Source organism: Pan troglodytes, chromosome 2, assembly GCF_028858775.2.
Source record: "Pan troglodytes isolate AG18354 chromosome 2, NHGRI_mPanTro3-v2.0_pri, whole genome shotgun sequence".
Taxonomy (NCBI): Eukaryota; Metazoa; Chordata; class Mammalia; order Primates; family Hominidae; genus Pan; species Pan troglodytes.
The window spans coordinates 105,787,596-105,802,501 of record NC_086015.1 but is presented as its reverse complement, the minus strand read 5'-3'; the positions used below and the strand labels follow the sequence as shown (position 1 = coordinate 105,802,501).

Below are 14,906 nucleotides of genomic sequence, written 5' to 3'. Positions count from 1 at the left end.
ATGGAAATTAGGGAAGACAAGTTTGAGGAGAATTCCTATAGGTCTGTGGAAATACCATCCTTGGGGAGTAGGCCACATGGATTTGGAAACCACTGCGATGGTAACCAGGCAAAGTTCTTTACACATCCAGCTGTGAATCCAAGGCCAAATGTGTGCACACTTCTTCAGCCTGGCATATCTTTGTAAAAATTACCATAGCTCCTACTGGTTTAATCACAATATTCATGGTAACTTTCAAAAGAGTTTCTGATCAAGTCTTAGAGGCATGAATCATCCATGTTGATGATTAATTTGTGAAATAAGAGAAACTCTCAGTATATATCCATTGACAAGGTAGAAAGAATTACAGTTTTTCTTAATTTTTAAATTTTTTAAATTTTTAAATAGACACAGGGTCTCACTATGCTGCCCAGGCTGATCTTGAACTCCTGGGCTCAAGCAATCTGCCCACCTTGGCCTCCCAAAGTGCTGGGATTACAGGCATGAGCCACCATACCCAGCCTGCATTAAAGTTTTTAGTGAGCATTAGTGAATTGCCTTTGTTCCACATTGTATTTATAGAGTGAGATGAGATACCGAAGAAGCACCCATGTCTTATCTTTACAGGATTCAAAAGAAATCATTGGGCTCCATTTTCTTTACAATGAGAACCCTACATCATTTTCTGCCATCTTATTTTATCAGCCACAAAATATACATTAGCAAAACAATAGCTTTTAAATAAATGAATTCTAATTTCCAAGTTGTAAATAATTGCTAAACACAACCATATTTCCTCTAGAGTAATTTTTCAGTTTAGCCAATTGTTCACTACTAGAAAAATAAATAAATAAGTTACAGAACTACATATAGGAGAAGAAATAGCTTCAGGACCCATATAACTTTGAGTCAGGGTTGCATGAAATTGTCAAACCACAGCTCTCCCAAGATCTTCTAGTGTTAGTTGATTAGTCAAACCAGCAGGATTATTCAGTAATGGATTTTGCTCTGGGCAATGCTAACACAGCCATGCTCCTGATGAAAACTAACCTAGAAATCTGGGCCGCATTGCCTTTGACTAAAGCTCCATGTAATGATTAGCACTGCTCCTTTTTACGCTGAAAATGAAAGAGAAAATTGAAGTAATTACGTTGGCAATTTAGGTAAAAAAGGAAATATCCAGATACTTGAGGCAAAGGGGAATTGGAGATTTAAACTAAGCAGATAACAATCTGAGTTCTCAATTTCACTTTGCCAAGAATATAAAGCATTTTATAAATGAAGATTACTGAGCAGAGATTTCTAAAGATTATGTCTAGTCCACATGAGCAGAAGTCCCCAAACGAATCCTCTTCTGGCTATCTCAGCAAAATGTGGCATTCTTTTTCTCTGGGGAACCCTGACTGACACCAACTCCAGCTCACTCTGATATTTGTTTTGTTTACTATCCAAGTATTTTTTAAATTTTTTTTCTAAATTATGACTTTAGATTATTTTATTTTAAATGTTTCCCCACTTGTAAATAATTGAAGAACCTCATTCCCAAAGGCAGTTGTTCTATAATCAGCTTTCTCTTTTTCTTATAAATATTAAATCAAAATAAATGTGTGCTGGCCCTCCAGCCTGTTGCAATTCTTCAAACTATTCTTCAAACTATTCTTCATACTATGTTCATGACCTGTGTTCACAAAAAAAGGGTCTCCCATGAACTTCTGCTCTATTCTAACTCCTGGAACTTTACTGTCTGTGAGGCTTCATAAAGTGGCCTTACATTTTCCACAGCTGACAATGTCCCTCATGAACCATCATGTCTTGTGATGCCCCCAAAGCTAATTGTCAATACTTAGGGTTCAGGGTAGTGCCCAGTTTTGTGAGATTGGATTATCTCTGGGTCAGGAAAAGGATTTTGCCTCAACACTGTGTCACTTTCCTACCAACCCTCCCCCAAGACAAAGGAGGACAGCCAGATCCTGCTGGCACTTAAGAGAGACTGTGAAATTCCGGGCAGAAGCCAAGTTCCTTGTCTTTCCAGTTTTTTTCTGTCCCTACCAAAGTTTTTAAAATTGTAAGTTCCATTTTAGTTAGAGCTCAAGCTCAAAGAAAAATGTACTTCCTTACCTTTAGCTGATATCAAGAATGTGTCTCCCAACACAGGGCTCAGTATCGAGAGGGCAGACTTCATCTACTTACAGAGATCACTGACCTTCCCTGTTGCATTAGGCAGCTTATTTTAGACTAAATCTTTCTCAATACAGATGCTCCTCAATTTCCAATGGTGTTATGTCTTAAAAAACTCATCATAAATTAAAAAAAATCACAGGTCAACAATGCATTTAATGGCCTGATAAACCCATCTTAAAGTCAAAAATTGTAAATATAACCATCATAAGTTGGAGACCCTCTGTATTTGTGAAAATAGGAATAGGATGTTGAGAGCAAGAAGGAGAAAATTAAAAAACAAAACAAAACAGGTAAACATTTTAAACAATTATTTTATTAAACGATCATCTTTTACATGTCATCAGACCTTACCCCTGAAGTGCAAAAAACAGTTTGAGGTATTAAAACTGAAGAAACATTTGCACATATTTTGTAAGGTTTTTCATACTATAATAACTGTAAAATTCAGTATAACTAAATACTCCATATAACTGCAGATTTATAAGAACAAAGTTGTAAAAAACAGACCTGGTTTATCTCATTATAACTGATTCTTCCATTTATGATGAAAGGGTGGCAAAAAATAATGTGATACTTAAGTTGCTTCCCAAGTGACATGTGTCCATTATTCAATTCTATAAAATGGAGTATAGAATTGAAAAGGCCAACAGCTGAAACAGCGGCCGTTCCAAAAGCATAAAAATCAAATTGACAAGACAGCTTAAATGATATAATGTCCTATTCACAGAACTTAATCGTAGAATCAATGGCAATTCACTTAAAGTATCTGAAATAGATTTACCAGCATATTTCAATACTATCCATGTACATACAGGGTCACATTAGTAGTATGGTCAGTTAATCATGTTAACACAGATAAAGCTCAGAATAGTCACTTCAAAGTTATTTTGAAGTAACACAGGGAAGAGTAGATTGGCTTTTTATGTGATTTAAACTTTTTTTGTAAAGAAATTATCCAGAGACTTTCCAGATCCCACTTTACTTGGCAACTATACCTTGAAATAAAAAGTTGATGCAATTATATAGCTAATTATTATAATATAAACACTTCCTCCTGAAATATTCAGGCAAATTGGAGAAAAAGTGTTTTTCAACTTGAGGATTGATTTAATTATTAACTCACATTGTAGACATTTCATTTGAAGCAATTGCTTGATGATTTGCATGCAGTATAGTAAATTAAGTCCCGACTAATGGGTCACAAATGTTGAATAGAAATTAGTGATTACAGCAATTGCTTATAGTTAACATGGCACTTCTAGTAACTTCACATGCTGGGTTTTGGTGTTGGCTATTAAATTGTTTTGTTTGTTCAGCGCATAGGTAGCTTAAACAAAGAGAATGTTGATTTTTTTGTAAGAACATGGGCTGCTTAAAACTTGCTTTTTTGCAAAACTGATAAAGGATCAAAAGCTTCTTGCAGTTTACTGTTACAGGAAAATATTGTTTATTCATGGCAATTATGACACCTACAAGAAGATACCTTAAAAAGAAACCCTCTCCTGATTATTGCCTGGCATCAAAAATATGGGGGGAAGGAATATCTTTTTATGTAGATTCCAACAATGTTCTGCAAACTACACTTAACCTAAGTTTCCTTTTTGTTTTAGGAAAAAGGGAATCTAAATTGTTAAAAACCCTTCTAGGAACAGTATGCTTATGAGCTGATGATAATGTTCTCTTTTCACAACTACAGCTTGTTTTCACATGTGATGATTCTTGAATTAAAAATAATCTTTGCATAGTTACCTCACTGCTGGAAGCACAGCTGCAACAGCAGCTGAACTGTTTACCTGGGAGGAGAGTTAACATGTGCTGGTGTTCTCACCTGAACCAGAAGAAGAAAACTGATCGCAGCCATTCCTATTCTAATGAATAATGATCTAGGGCCACTTAGTATTAGCCATGGAAGCTAACAACTATTTTCACTATCTTCTACACAAAAGGGTGCCCCAGGTTAAGAGATATGTCCCAAGAGTTTCTTTTAAAATGAATATGGTCAGACATGAAAATCGGCCAAAAACACAGGAGGTCATAGAATGAGTAGTTAAATCTCAGGTATCCAAATTGGCCAGTCCTATTAAAACACATCCTGAAGCTGGGAATATCTGGATTAAAACAAAAAGCAACATTTATTCTAGGACCACGTGTGCAAATCTAAATGCCATTAATGCTTAAGGGGGAAATGCAACACATTTCATTTTTTGTCTACTCCCACCTTTTATCTTTTAACCAACAATCAAAAGAAAACTGAAATAAAATGAAATATTACTGATCCTGTAAGCCCTAAGTCCTGAATATTTTTCACTTATTGTCAATATATTCACTGGTGGCATAAAAATACGGCTTGCCACGTACATAAGTGACAATAGCAATATAATAAACTTCTTTCACTATCATTATGCTGACAAGCTATGCTGTGAAATTTATCAAACCTACAAATATTGAATGTGGACTGACATGAAATTCAGACGGAACACTGACTGCAGTCACACATAGTTTAGTCAGTGAAGCCTTCTCCAGAGAGCAGGAAGCTGTTATAGTCAGTCAAAGACTGGGTTTCTTATGCCATTCAACACTAAACTGGTGGGTCCCTTCCTGTGCAGAAGGGCCAGTGAGTACAGAAGAAGAGAAAAGCTCGTAACTCCCAGAATGACCATTCCTGATATCAGTGCGCTGGTGATGGCGTTCAGCTGGAAGGGAGGCACACTTGGGGAACCTGCAAATAATGAAACACACCCGGTTGTAAAGGCCCCATATAATATTTATCTCACCTTGACCCAATTTTACCTGCAAAACATCTTTCATCAGCATCTCATAGAATAGCAGCATGGCACTGAATTGTGTTACAATCTATTTGACTATAATTCAACCCAATACCAAAGGATTGTATGGTTTAGAGGCTGCCCATGGGCAGCCAAAATAAAAAATACCAAAAAGCTATCAAATGCTATAAAAATTGACCAATAGATCACATATGAGTTTGAAAACCCTCAGTGAACTGTTATCTAAAATGGACCAAACTTGGAAAACTCAAGCTCATTACACTTAGATGATTACAGCTTTGTAACTGATCACCAAAAATGTAAAAAACATTGCAAAATATGTTAATTATCTTACCAAGTTGCGAATTGTTGGTTGGAGTCTCATCTGAGGGGAAAAAACAGAAAAAGAGAAGTGACATCATCTCTCCAAATATTTACCTTTGTTTATTCTGATTAATAATTACATTGTACCTACATTTTTACCTGTATCTCCTCTTACGTCCACCCATAATCTCCTTGAGTAAGGCAAAAACGAAAGTCCTCCTAAACCATTCTGCTTTTCCATGCCCTGTTTCATATGTCCTGGATTTCATCATCTTTCTATTCCCCAAGCCCGCATCCTACCCCTGCCCTAGGTATACAAATGTAATAGAAAAAAATATACAGTGTGCTGTTTTCTTGCCTGACAACTTTGTTTCATCATTAGCTCTCCAGTCAGGCTGGTGGGGGCAGTAATTGTTAACAGCTATTACATTTTTTATGGCCCTATAACCTGCTATTTGTTATTCTGTTATACGGAATATTCATTATTTAGTGCCACTCTATTTTAAGTATTGCCAGTTTGCCCAACATAATCTGCAAACACATCATTTTAAGTTCCAAGAAGACAAATTTACACTTAATAACTATATGAAAGGAAAACATGACTCCTGAGCCTGAGTTGTAGTTTTATTTGCATCTGTTAAGTAAAAGATTGAAGCTGTTGATTTTTGACTTTTCCCTGCCAAAGACAATAATAGATACGATAAACATATTACTTGATTTCCCAATTTTTGTTGTCCAATTTGTCATCATGTTGCTATCAACCCTGGAGCTTGTACGAGCTCATATTTCATATTTGAAATAAGAGTAATTTCATATTTGTGTTTTAATATTTGTGTTTGTTATTTGAACCATATAATGTGTGCAATTGACTGTTTATTTCTGGAATATAAATATTATTACAATCAATATGTGTATAAAACCACATAGTTCATAAACTGCTGTTTCATATATTATCACATTTCATTCTCACAGAAGCCATATGGTTTGGATATTATTGCTACCCCCATTTTACAGATAAAGAAATTTCCATCTGTCACAGCCTTTATGACAGAGTAAACATGTGCTTAAAACAAAGCTCAGTTTCAGAGGCCTTTTTCTAAAATAATATAAACTGACCAAGTATGAAAAATATTTCTGGTTATGAAGATGAATATCTCAAGCTATGATTCTCTAGGATTAGTATTTTAAGCAAGTAATGGGAGAACCTGGTGAGATATTTATAAAATATCTGACACCATTTTTTTTCAGACACATGAATCTTGGCAGAAACGATGGTTCTGCTGTCTGATTCTGAAGTACAATGCTCAAAATTAATACAGCACTCATTCATAGGATTCTTTAGAGTGGTGCAATGCATCGCTATAGGACAAAAAGAAAAATAACACACATTTTTATTATACAACATTCAGAAAAATCCTAACCTCTAACCAACACTACTTTATAATAACACTTCCTTCTCATGGAAACAGGTGGGATGAATGGACTATGATCAATTCTTCCAAAATATCCATGTGCTCTTTTCCCAAGATGAGCTGCCTCACTGGAACATAGGAGGAGAATACATAATGCTAAAAATTTATTTTTGAAAGCTATTCTTTTTTTTAGAAATCACACTTAATTGCTTTAAAATATTTCAACTAAAAAATAGAAAGTTCCTTTCTAATAAGCATTTCAAATAAGACAAGAGTGCTATGACTAGATGCCCTTTCTGCTATTTTCTGCATCCTAAGGTTAACAAAAGTCAGACTGTCCCCTGCACTCCCCATATTACCACCAACACTTCCATAGAAACAGTATCTCAGTTGTGATTAATGAGGACTTTGCTGTGGACAAAAATCTCCGTGTGTGGGGAAAAGACACACCCTTTTCCAAATAAGACTGGAACGACAAAATCCAGTTTCCAGGACTCTGAAAAAATGAAAGCATACTACCTTTGGCAGGTGGTTGAAATCGAAATCTGTGATATTCGAATACTATTTGGAATTCTATTTGACAGTGAATAAAGGTAGAGAGAATTGCTTTATCTAGTTGCTATTTCTGGTAGCCTCTAATTTTTGTATTATTGCAAAGAAAACAAACAAACAAAAAATCAAAGCACTGTATAGCCTTGAAAGGGAAGGTAGACATTTTTTCAGGAGACTTTTATCCCACCACACTTTTTTTTCCCTTGAACCCATTTGGTCTTGACATGTACATATATGCTAAAAGAAACACCTGAAGCCTTCTGGAATTAGAACTGATTGGAATACCAAACTTTTGGGGCTCTCCAAGAGTATATTTATCTATTTGAAAGCCTATAGGAGAAAGGTGATAGCAGCAATGCCACAGCCATTTGAAAGCCAGAAGTGGCAGACAAATTGTCATTCTCTGCTTTCTCATGTAAGTAGTTGAAATAATAATTTTAAAAATGACCACCAAAGATATATACAGAATAATTTTTTTCTCTTAGTACTAGAAAAGTTTTTTTTTAAAACTTTAATAACCTATGTAGTAAAATGGACCACACATCTCAATAAGCACCGACCTTTTTACTTTTCACAGTGTTACGTTCGTTAATAGTCTGTTTCTACCTCTGAACTCCAAGATCCCTGAGGACAAAGTCTGTGGCCTGTTCTCTATTATACTCCCAGTTCCTAGAAGAGTGCCAGTCCCATGAAGGGACAAACAAGTATGCTCAAATGAATTATTAACTACTCATAAAACTCAACAATTCTAATTGAACAAGAATACGACTTGGGTTTCTCCACAGGAATTTAAGTAAACAAAACAATTAGGTATTGTTTTCTGGTGTTGGTGCCTTTAGATTTCCAGAATTGTACTCTTTGATAAGCATTTCCCTATCCAAGCACTTTCAGCATTTTGAAGTTTTAAATAAGAACACTTCAGGAAATTTTTCTTGAGGGGTTGCATTATGAGGTTGTGAAGATTTTCCTAAGTCAAGTAACAAAACTATTAACTATGTTGGGTAAAAAATATCCAGAATGGATTTGATTTCATTAAAAAGCAAAACAAAACAGGAGTTCTCAGGTTTAACAACTTACTGAACTCTACCTAAGCTAGATGTCTAGGGAAAAGGAGTGGTTCAACGAGCAAATAGAGCAAAACTTCCAAGCATCAGAGAGCTTTGAAGAGAGCAAATCAAGCCTGAAATTGGACTTGTCTATATAAAATTGGCCACAGGACCTGAAGAGATAAATTCTAGCTGACCTAAGGTAAAAATAAAGTGAAACTAAGGAAAAAAGGTAGTTCTGGTCATGAAGTTGAACATGAAGTTTGGATTTGCATGTGGATGGATATGGCTTGAATTCTGAGTTCTGTGTTCATGTGGAATTTTTAAAAATATATTTTTTCATGGATATCATAGTATTACAATGTAAACATCTTTATATATGTTCCTTTAGGCAGTGAGACCACCATGATGATCAAAGAAGACCACGCCAAAATTTTATTTATCAAAATTATTTAAAAATAATTCGAGAGAGAATAAGAGAGGATTCAAGGGGACCCTGAAAGCATGAGTGTGCTCCTCTGGGGGCTCTGCTGGTGGAGAAACCTGAGGTGACCCTGAGACAACTCTAGCATGTTGGGCAATAAGTGACATTCTTAAGGTGGAAACTGGTTGAAAATTGGAAAGAAATCCAGGCATGACATCAGAAGCATTGTGATAGCTCTTTGTGGTGTTAACATAGATATTCTGGGCAACTGGATGTGGGATGGATGAAACCTATAAACCTGGAGAGCTGGTTACTTATGTTAGAATTAGAGACTTCTACTTATTTATCTTTACTGGGATTTCGGGGGTCTTAGAATTTTTTTTTGTATATTTAAAAATTATTTTACACTAATGATATGGTTTGTGTCCCCACCCAAATCTCATCTTGAATTATAGCTTCCATAATACCCACATGTTGTGGGAGGTAATTGAATCATGGGGATGGGTTTTTCCCATGCTGTTCTCATAATAGTGAATAAGTCTCACAAGATCTCACGGTTTTATAAAGGGTGATTCCTCTGCACATGCCCTCTTGCCTGCCACCATTTAAGATATGACTTTGCTCTTCCTTTGCCTTCTGCCATGATTGTGAGGCCTCCCTACCCATGTGAAACTGTGAGTCCATTAAATCTCTTTTTCTTTATAAATTACACAGTCTCAGGTGTGTCTTTATTAGCAGCATGAGAATGGAGGAATACAGCTAACAAATTATTTAAAATTTGTAATACTTAGTTTTGCGTAGGCAAGAAGGAAGTAAGAAGGTAATTAAGGAGGAAAAGCCATCTACCCAAGATGAACAGAAGAAATGTCACTTTAAAAGTTCTTTTCTTATAGCAAACTGACTCTAGATATGCTCCATGGAAATAAAAATCTCTTTTATTGTGCCTACCCAAAAGCAATCCTAATTATTTGGCAACAAGAACTGAGTTTCCATTCAATGTAATTCTATGAGCCATTTCTGAAAGCTAAATAGAGATCAAAAATGGAACTTTCACAAGCCACAAACCAGTCTTTTTTTTTTTTTTTTTGAGACAGAGTCTCACTCTGTCAGCCAGGCTCTGGAGTGCAGTGGCACAATCTCAGCTCACTGCAACCTCTGCCTCCCTGGCTCAAGCAATTCTCCTGCCTCAACCTCCCAAGTAGCTGTGATTACAGGCATATGCCACCACGCCTGGCTAATTTCTGTATTTTTAGTAGAGACAGGTTTTCACCATGTTGGCCAGGCTGGTCTCGAACTCCTGACCTCAGGTTATCCACCCCCCTCAGCCTCCCAAAGTGCTGGGATTACAGGCGTGAGCCACCGCACCCGGCCAAACCAGTCATTTTTAAACCGGTCAAAGCACATACCAAAAATCTTCAGGGAGTATGGGCTAAGTTTGAAATTTCACATTTAATATATTTCTGCATTATTGAAAGGGCCTATTAGTTTGTTTTTAAATAATGTTAGGTCTACACAAACACAGGGAGGAAAGTAATTAAAGCAATTGTCTGAACTTTTTGGGCCAAAACCACTTTTTGCTGATTTGCCTATTTCAGGCAAAACTTTCTTTTGACTGTGGGATGGGCAGCATGGAGAAAAGGTACCGAAAATGAAACTGAAACATAATAACAGCATTAAGGCTAATATAAAATGAAGAAAACATTATTAGCACATAGTCCAAATCAGAATTATTGTCTTTTTTGGGGGGAAATTTAGAACTACAGTGTTAGAAAAAATCTTAAAACTTTTATTTTAAAAATGAAGAAATATTTTAAAACTTTATAAACTTGTTAAAAACTTTTACTTTAAAAATGAAGAAACATTTTCCCAAAGAAATGAAATAAAGCCTCTAGTCGCATAGCATGTTAGAACAAAAGCTAAACCTAGAACCAGTTTTTTCGGCTTTAGTTTCAGAGTTTTTTATGCCACATCTCTGTTTTATCCAATGGACTCTGAAAGTCTCTGGGTTCACACTGACTTAAATCTACAAAATCTATATCCCTTTACATTGTGTGTGTTGTGTGTGTGTGTGTGTGTATGTGTGTAGGTACATGTATGCACATATATTTGTATACATGAGGATATGTTTATAAAGAGTTATAAATAGTTGTGTCCATTAGATTATATGAATTCATGAGCACAAATGAATGCAGTAGATGAGAGTATGTAATATACAGAATTCTGAAAGGAAACAAATGGTACTCAAACTGGGCCATGTACAGAGTGTTTAATAGGCTATTTATAAAGATGTAGAGAATTCACAAGAGAGAGTAGAGTTAAGGGATAAGGAGAGAGTTTTCAGAGTAGTTCTAGGGAGAGAATTGTCTGGGAGGAGCCGTGTGGACTCCACAATTTCTGTGCCCTGCCATCTGCTTACAGCACCACCTATTGGTCAAGCCCAACCAGAAACTAGAGGGCAAAGGAGCTAGAGGCTGCAGCTCACTCACATTAGTAGTCATGGGCGACAGCAGGGCAGATGACAGTGAAGCGGATCCACAGGGTATCCAAGTGGATACACACGTCCAGCATGGGCTGGGCTCACACCTGTAATCCCAGCACTTTGGGAGGCCAAGGTGGGCGGATTACGAGGTCAGGAGTTCGAGACCAGCCTAAGCAACATGGTGAAACCCCATCTCTACTAAAAATACAAAAATTAGCCAGGTGTGGTGGCAGGCGCCTGTAATCTCAGCTACCCTGGAGGCTGAGGCAGGAGAATCTCTTGAACCCGGGAGGCGGAGGTTGCAGTGAGCCGAGATCACACCACTGCACCCCAGCCTGGACAACAGAGAGATACTCCATCTCAAATAAATAAATAAATAAATAAATAAATAAATAAATAAATAAAAACAGGTCCAGCATGGCATACTTGTGTGTGCGTGTGTGTGTGTGTGTGTGTGTGTGTGTGAAAACAGGAAACGTAGTAAAGACAATATTGCCCTTTGTGTGAAAGTTGAGTAAACAGGGAAACTACTGTGAAATTAAAGTTGCTTAGTAGTTTATCTTGTCTCACAGTTAATTAGTGCTGTTTAGGAACCACTTTGAGTTCTCGTTAGAAGCCAAGTAACGAGGCATTTTGGAACCGTCTATTACTACATACAGAAGGAGGAGCACACTTACCACTCCGAGTAATGATGGGACCAGCAGAGAGCACCGCGCTGCCAGAAGAGCTCTGGGGGCTCCAAGTCGTCCTCCTCCCAGCATCTCTCCTTTCTCTGTGGCTGCAAATCTGAGGTGTTAATGAAAACAAATGAAATTCCACACCGGCGGAGAATTGTTTCTTTATGGCCATTTGGAAAGCAGATTCTTTTGGAAGAGATACCACATGTTTAATTTTATTCATTTCCTCCCGTGCATTTATTTAATTACTTTACATGTAACTGCTACAGTGTTTCTTACCCTGGCTTGGGCCACATTTCTTATTTCCTCCCGCTGTAATTGTGCACTGCCTCATTAATTTACATAGCTCAATAGCTCTCTTGAAAAAGTGCTGTGTTTATCAAACTTTTCTACTTTTATTTCTCTCAAGCCTTTAATAAATCCTTCCCGGAAATGTTGGTCAGCATGGACTCAAGGTAATGTGGACTCTCCATTTACCCCCATCTGTCATAGCTTATTAGTCCAAAGGGATCAATGAGTATGAAGAAATAGCTTCCCATTTATGCATAAATTGAACATAAATATAAACATATTAATGGTATTTCAAATTTAAAAAGGGCATGCATTTTTCTCAGGTTAATAATGATGTGGCCCTAGAGAGCCGGTCAGAATAGAATTTTTTTTATTCACTACTTTAAATGGATCTTTATTTTAATGGTGGCTGTATGCAATTCAGATGCACACCTTTCATTGCTTTTAACTTTTAAGCTCAGTGATTTCCCGACCATCTGGCCACAATCTACCTTTCCAGCACCAGCCCAGTCCGCTCCCTGGGTTTTCCAATCATATCTACTCTGCTCTACAACCCTACTGAAGAACTAGAAGCTCTCCGATCACACTAATTTATGTGTCTCTGTCTTTGACCATCGTTTGGCCAGCAATGTCTCTCACACTCTTGATTTTGGTTCTCTGGGGTTCAGTCCTCTTCGAAGTAACAGTGGGAGTTCATCTCTAACAATCCTGTCAACCTCTCCTGCTTCATCTCTCTCACAATGGTGAATACTGCCTGTTACTACAACCCATATATTTGTCTGCCTTTGCACCATAAGATTTTTGTCTTGATTTCTTCTGTGACTAGCTAATGATCCTAAAGAATAATCTAATTAAATTCAGAATTTGTGCACACCTCATCTCTGTATCCTCAGTATAATGCTTGGCACAAAGTAGGATATTTAGCAGATCTTTACTAGACAAATGAATAAATCCTACTTCAAACTATTTGATCTAACACATATCCACTTTCTATGCAGAACTTAGTTTCTGACATTTGATAACCTTTCAGCTTAGATCAATTCAACAACTTAAAATGAAGTTCCTTAAAAACATACCGGCATAAGGAAGGGGCAGTCATCTGCTCTGCAGAGCTTGGTAACGCAGTGCAAGAAGACAGTGGACATTTTCTGATTCTTGTGTTTCACAAATCGGAACACTTCAAAAGAAAACCGGCCCCGCTGGCTTCGGCCATTCTCAATGACGGTGGTCTGAGGGTCCTTGTCACAGCTAAATTTTAGGGAACGTGAAAACAGGACATCACTGGAAAATACCAACCTACTGGGACTTGTAAATTAATTTCTACCGTATTAAGGCTCCGCCATTACATTAAGAGCTAACAGAACCATGCCACGTTACAGATATTTAATCATAGCATAAGCTAATTCAACAGATATGACAATAAAACCTGGATCACAAAATTTAAACAGATCAGTTTCTGATTGCATTAATAGTTAGAAGAATTATACTTTCATGTAGTTCAAAAATCCAAATAATTTAAAATATATAGAAATCTGCCAGAGGTGATCTCACTTATTTTCATTCTCATTTATTTTCATTTATTTTCACAACATTCCCAGGATATATGAAAATAGAAACAGAAGCAATGTATTCTTATTGTCCTCCCTCCTTAAACAAATGATAGCATATTGTCTACACTATGTGGTACCTCGCCTTTTAAAGATTTAGCAGTGATAGAGATCTTTCCGTATCAATATTTAGAGAGCTTCCTCATTTTTTTCCACAGCTGTATAGTATTTCATCATGGACATGTTTCAGAGTTTATTTAATCAGTTTCCTATTTATGTACATGCATTGTTTTTGAATCTTTTGCTTTTTAAAAACTAATAATGAATAACTTTACAATATATCATGTTGAACATGTACAGGATTATCTACAGAATGCATCCATATAATCATTTAATAGATATTGTCACATTGCCCTATATAAATATTGTTCAATTTTGGACTTCACAAGCAATATATGAAAACAATGCTTACTTCTCCAGAGCTACATCAGCGAAATGTATGGATCAAATTTTTTATTATTCCCTATTTGAGAGTAAAAATGAACTATCACCCTATAATTTTAACTTGTATTTTCTTACAATTAATGAGTTTGTGTATCTTCACATACCTTATAGTCATTTGCATTTCTTTATCTGAAAATGGTTTGTGTCTTTTGATCAATTCTGTTGTGTTCTTGGCCATTTTCTTTCTGATTCTTATGAGTTGTTTTATGTATTAAGAAAAGTGGTTACTGGTTGTTATATAAGTTGCAAATTGTTTCCCTTTGTTATTTGGCTTTGGACATTCCGTGTGTGTGTTTGTGTGTGTGTGTGTGTGTGTGTGTGTGTGTACAGTTTTATTCTTACATAGTTAAATTTTCAATATGTTATTTTGTGGCTTCTAGTATTTAGGCTGAAGCCAGTTTCCTTACTCCAAAGTTTTAAAGGTATTTCTCTTGTTTTATTCTAACAGTTTTAAAGTTGTAGCTTTTACCTTTAAATTAATAATCTATTTAGGTTTTATTATGGTATATTGAGTGAAGTACAGGTCCAATACTATTTTTTATCTTACTGTTATCCATGTCCAACACTGTTTTAAAAAATCTACTTATCCCACTGATTTGTGGTACCACACTCTATCTTACACTAAATTCCCATATGTTTGGGGATCTATTTCTCAGTTTACTGTTCTGTGACTTTTGTCTATGTGTCTAGCTTTGCATAATATCACATTCCTTTAATAATTGTAG

At 36.3% G+C, this 14,906-nt stretch overlaps 1 protein-coding gene across 1 annotated transcript in view; it reads right to left on the bottom strand.

Annotated features, from left to right (window-relative positions):
* Positions 1-2,453: 2,453 nt before the first annotated feature.
* The window catches only part of ZPLD1 (zona pellucida like domain containing 1), a 44,746-nt gene continuing 32,293 nt past the window's right edge, over positions 2,454-14,906 (bottom strand). The window contains exons 8-11 of the mRNA XM_024355265.3: positions 13,207-13,378; positions 11,840-11,948; positions 5,281-5,310; positions 2,454-4,879 (exon numbers count right to left, since the gene is read on the bottom strand). Coding sequence (XP_024211033.1) covers positions 4,704-4,879; positions 5,281-5,310; positions 11,840-11,948; positions 13,207-13,378 — 487 coding nt within the window. The 3' untranslated portion in view covers positions 2,454-4,703. The remainder of the gene's footprint in view (positions 4,880-5,280; positions 5,311-11,839; positions 11,949-13,206; positions 13,379-14,906) is intronic.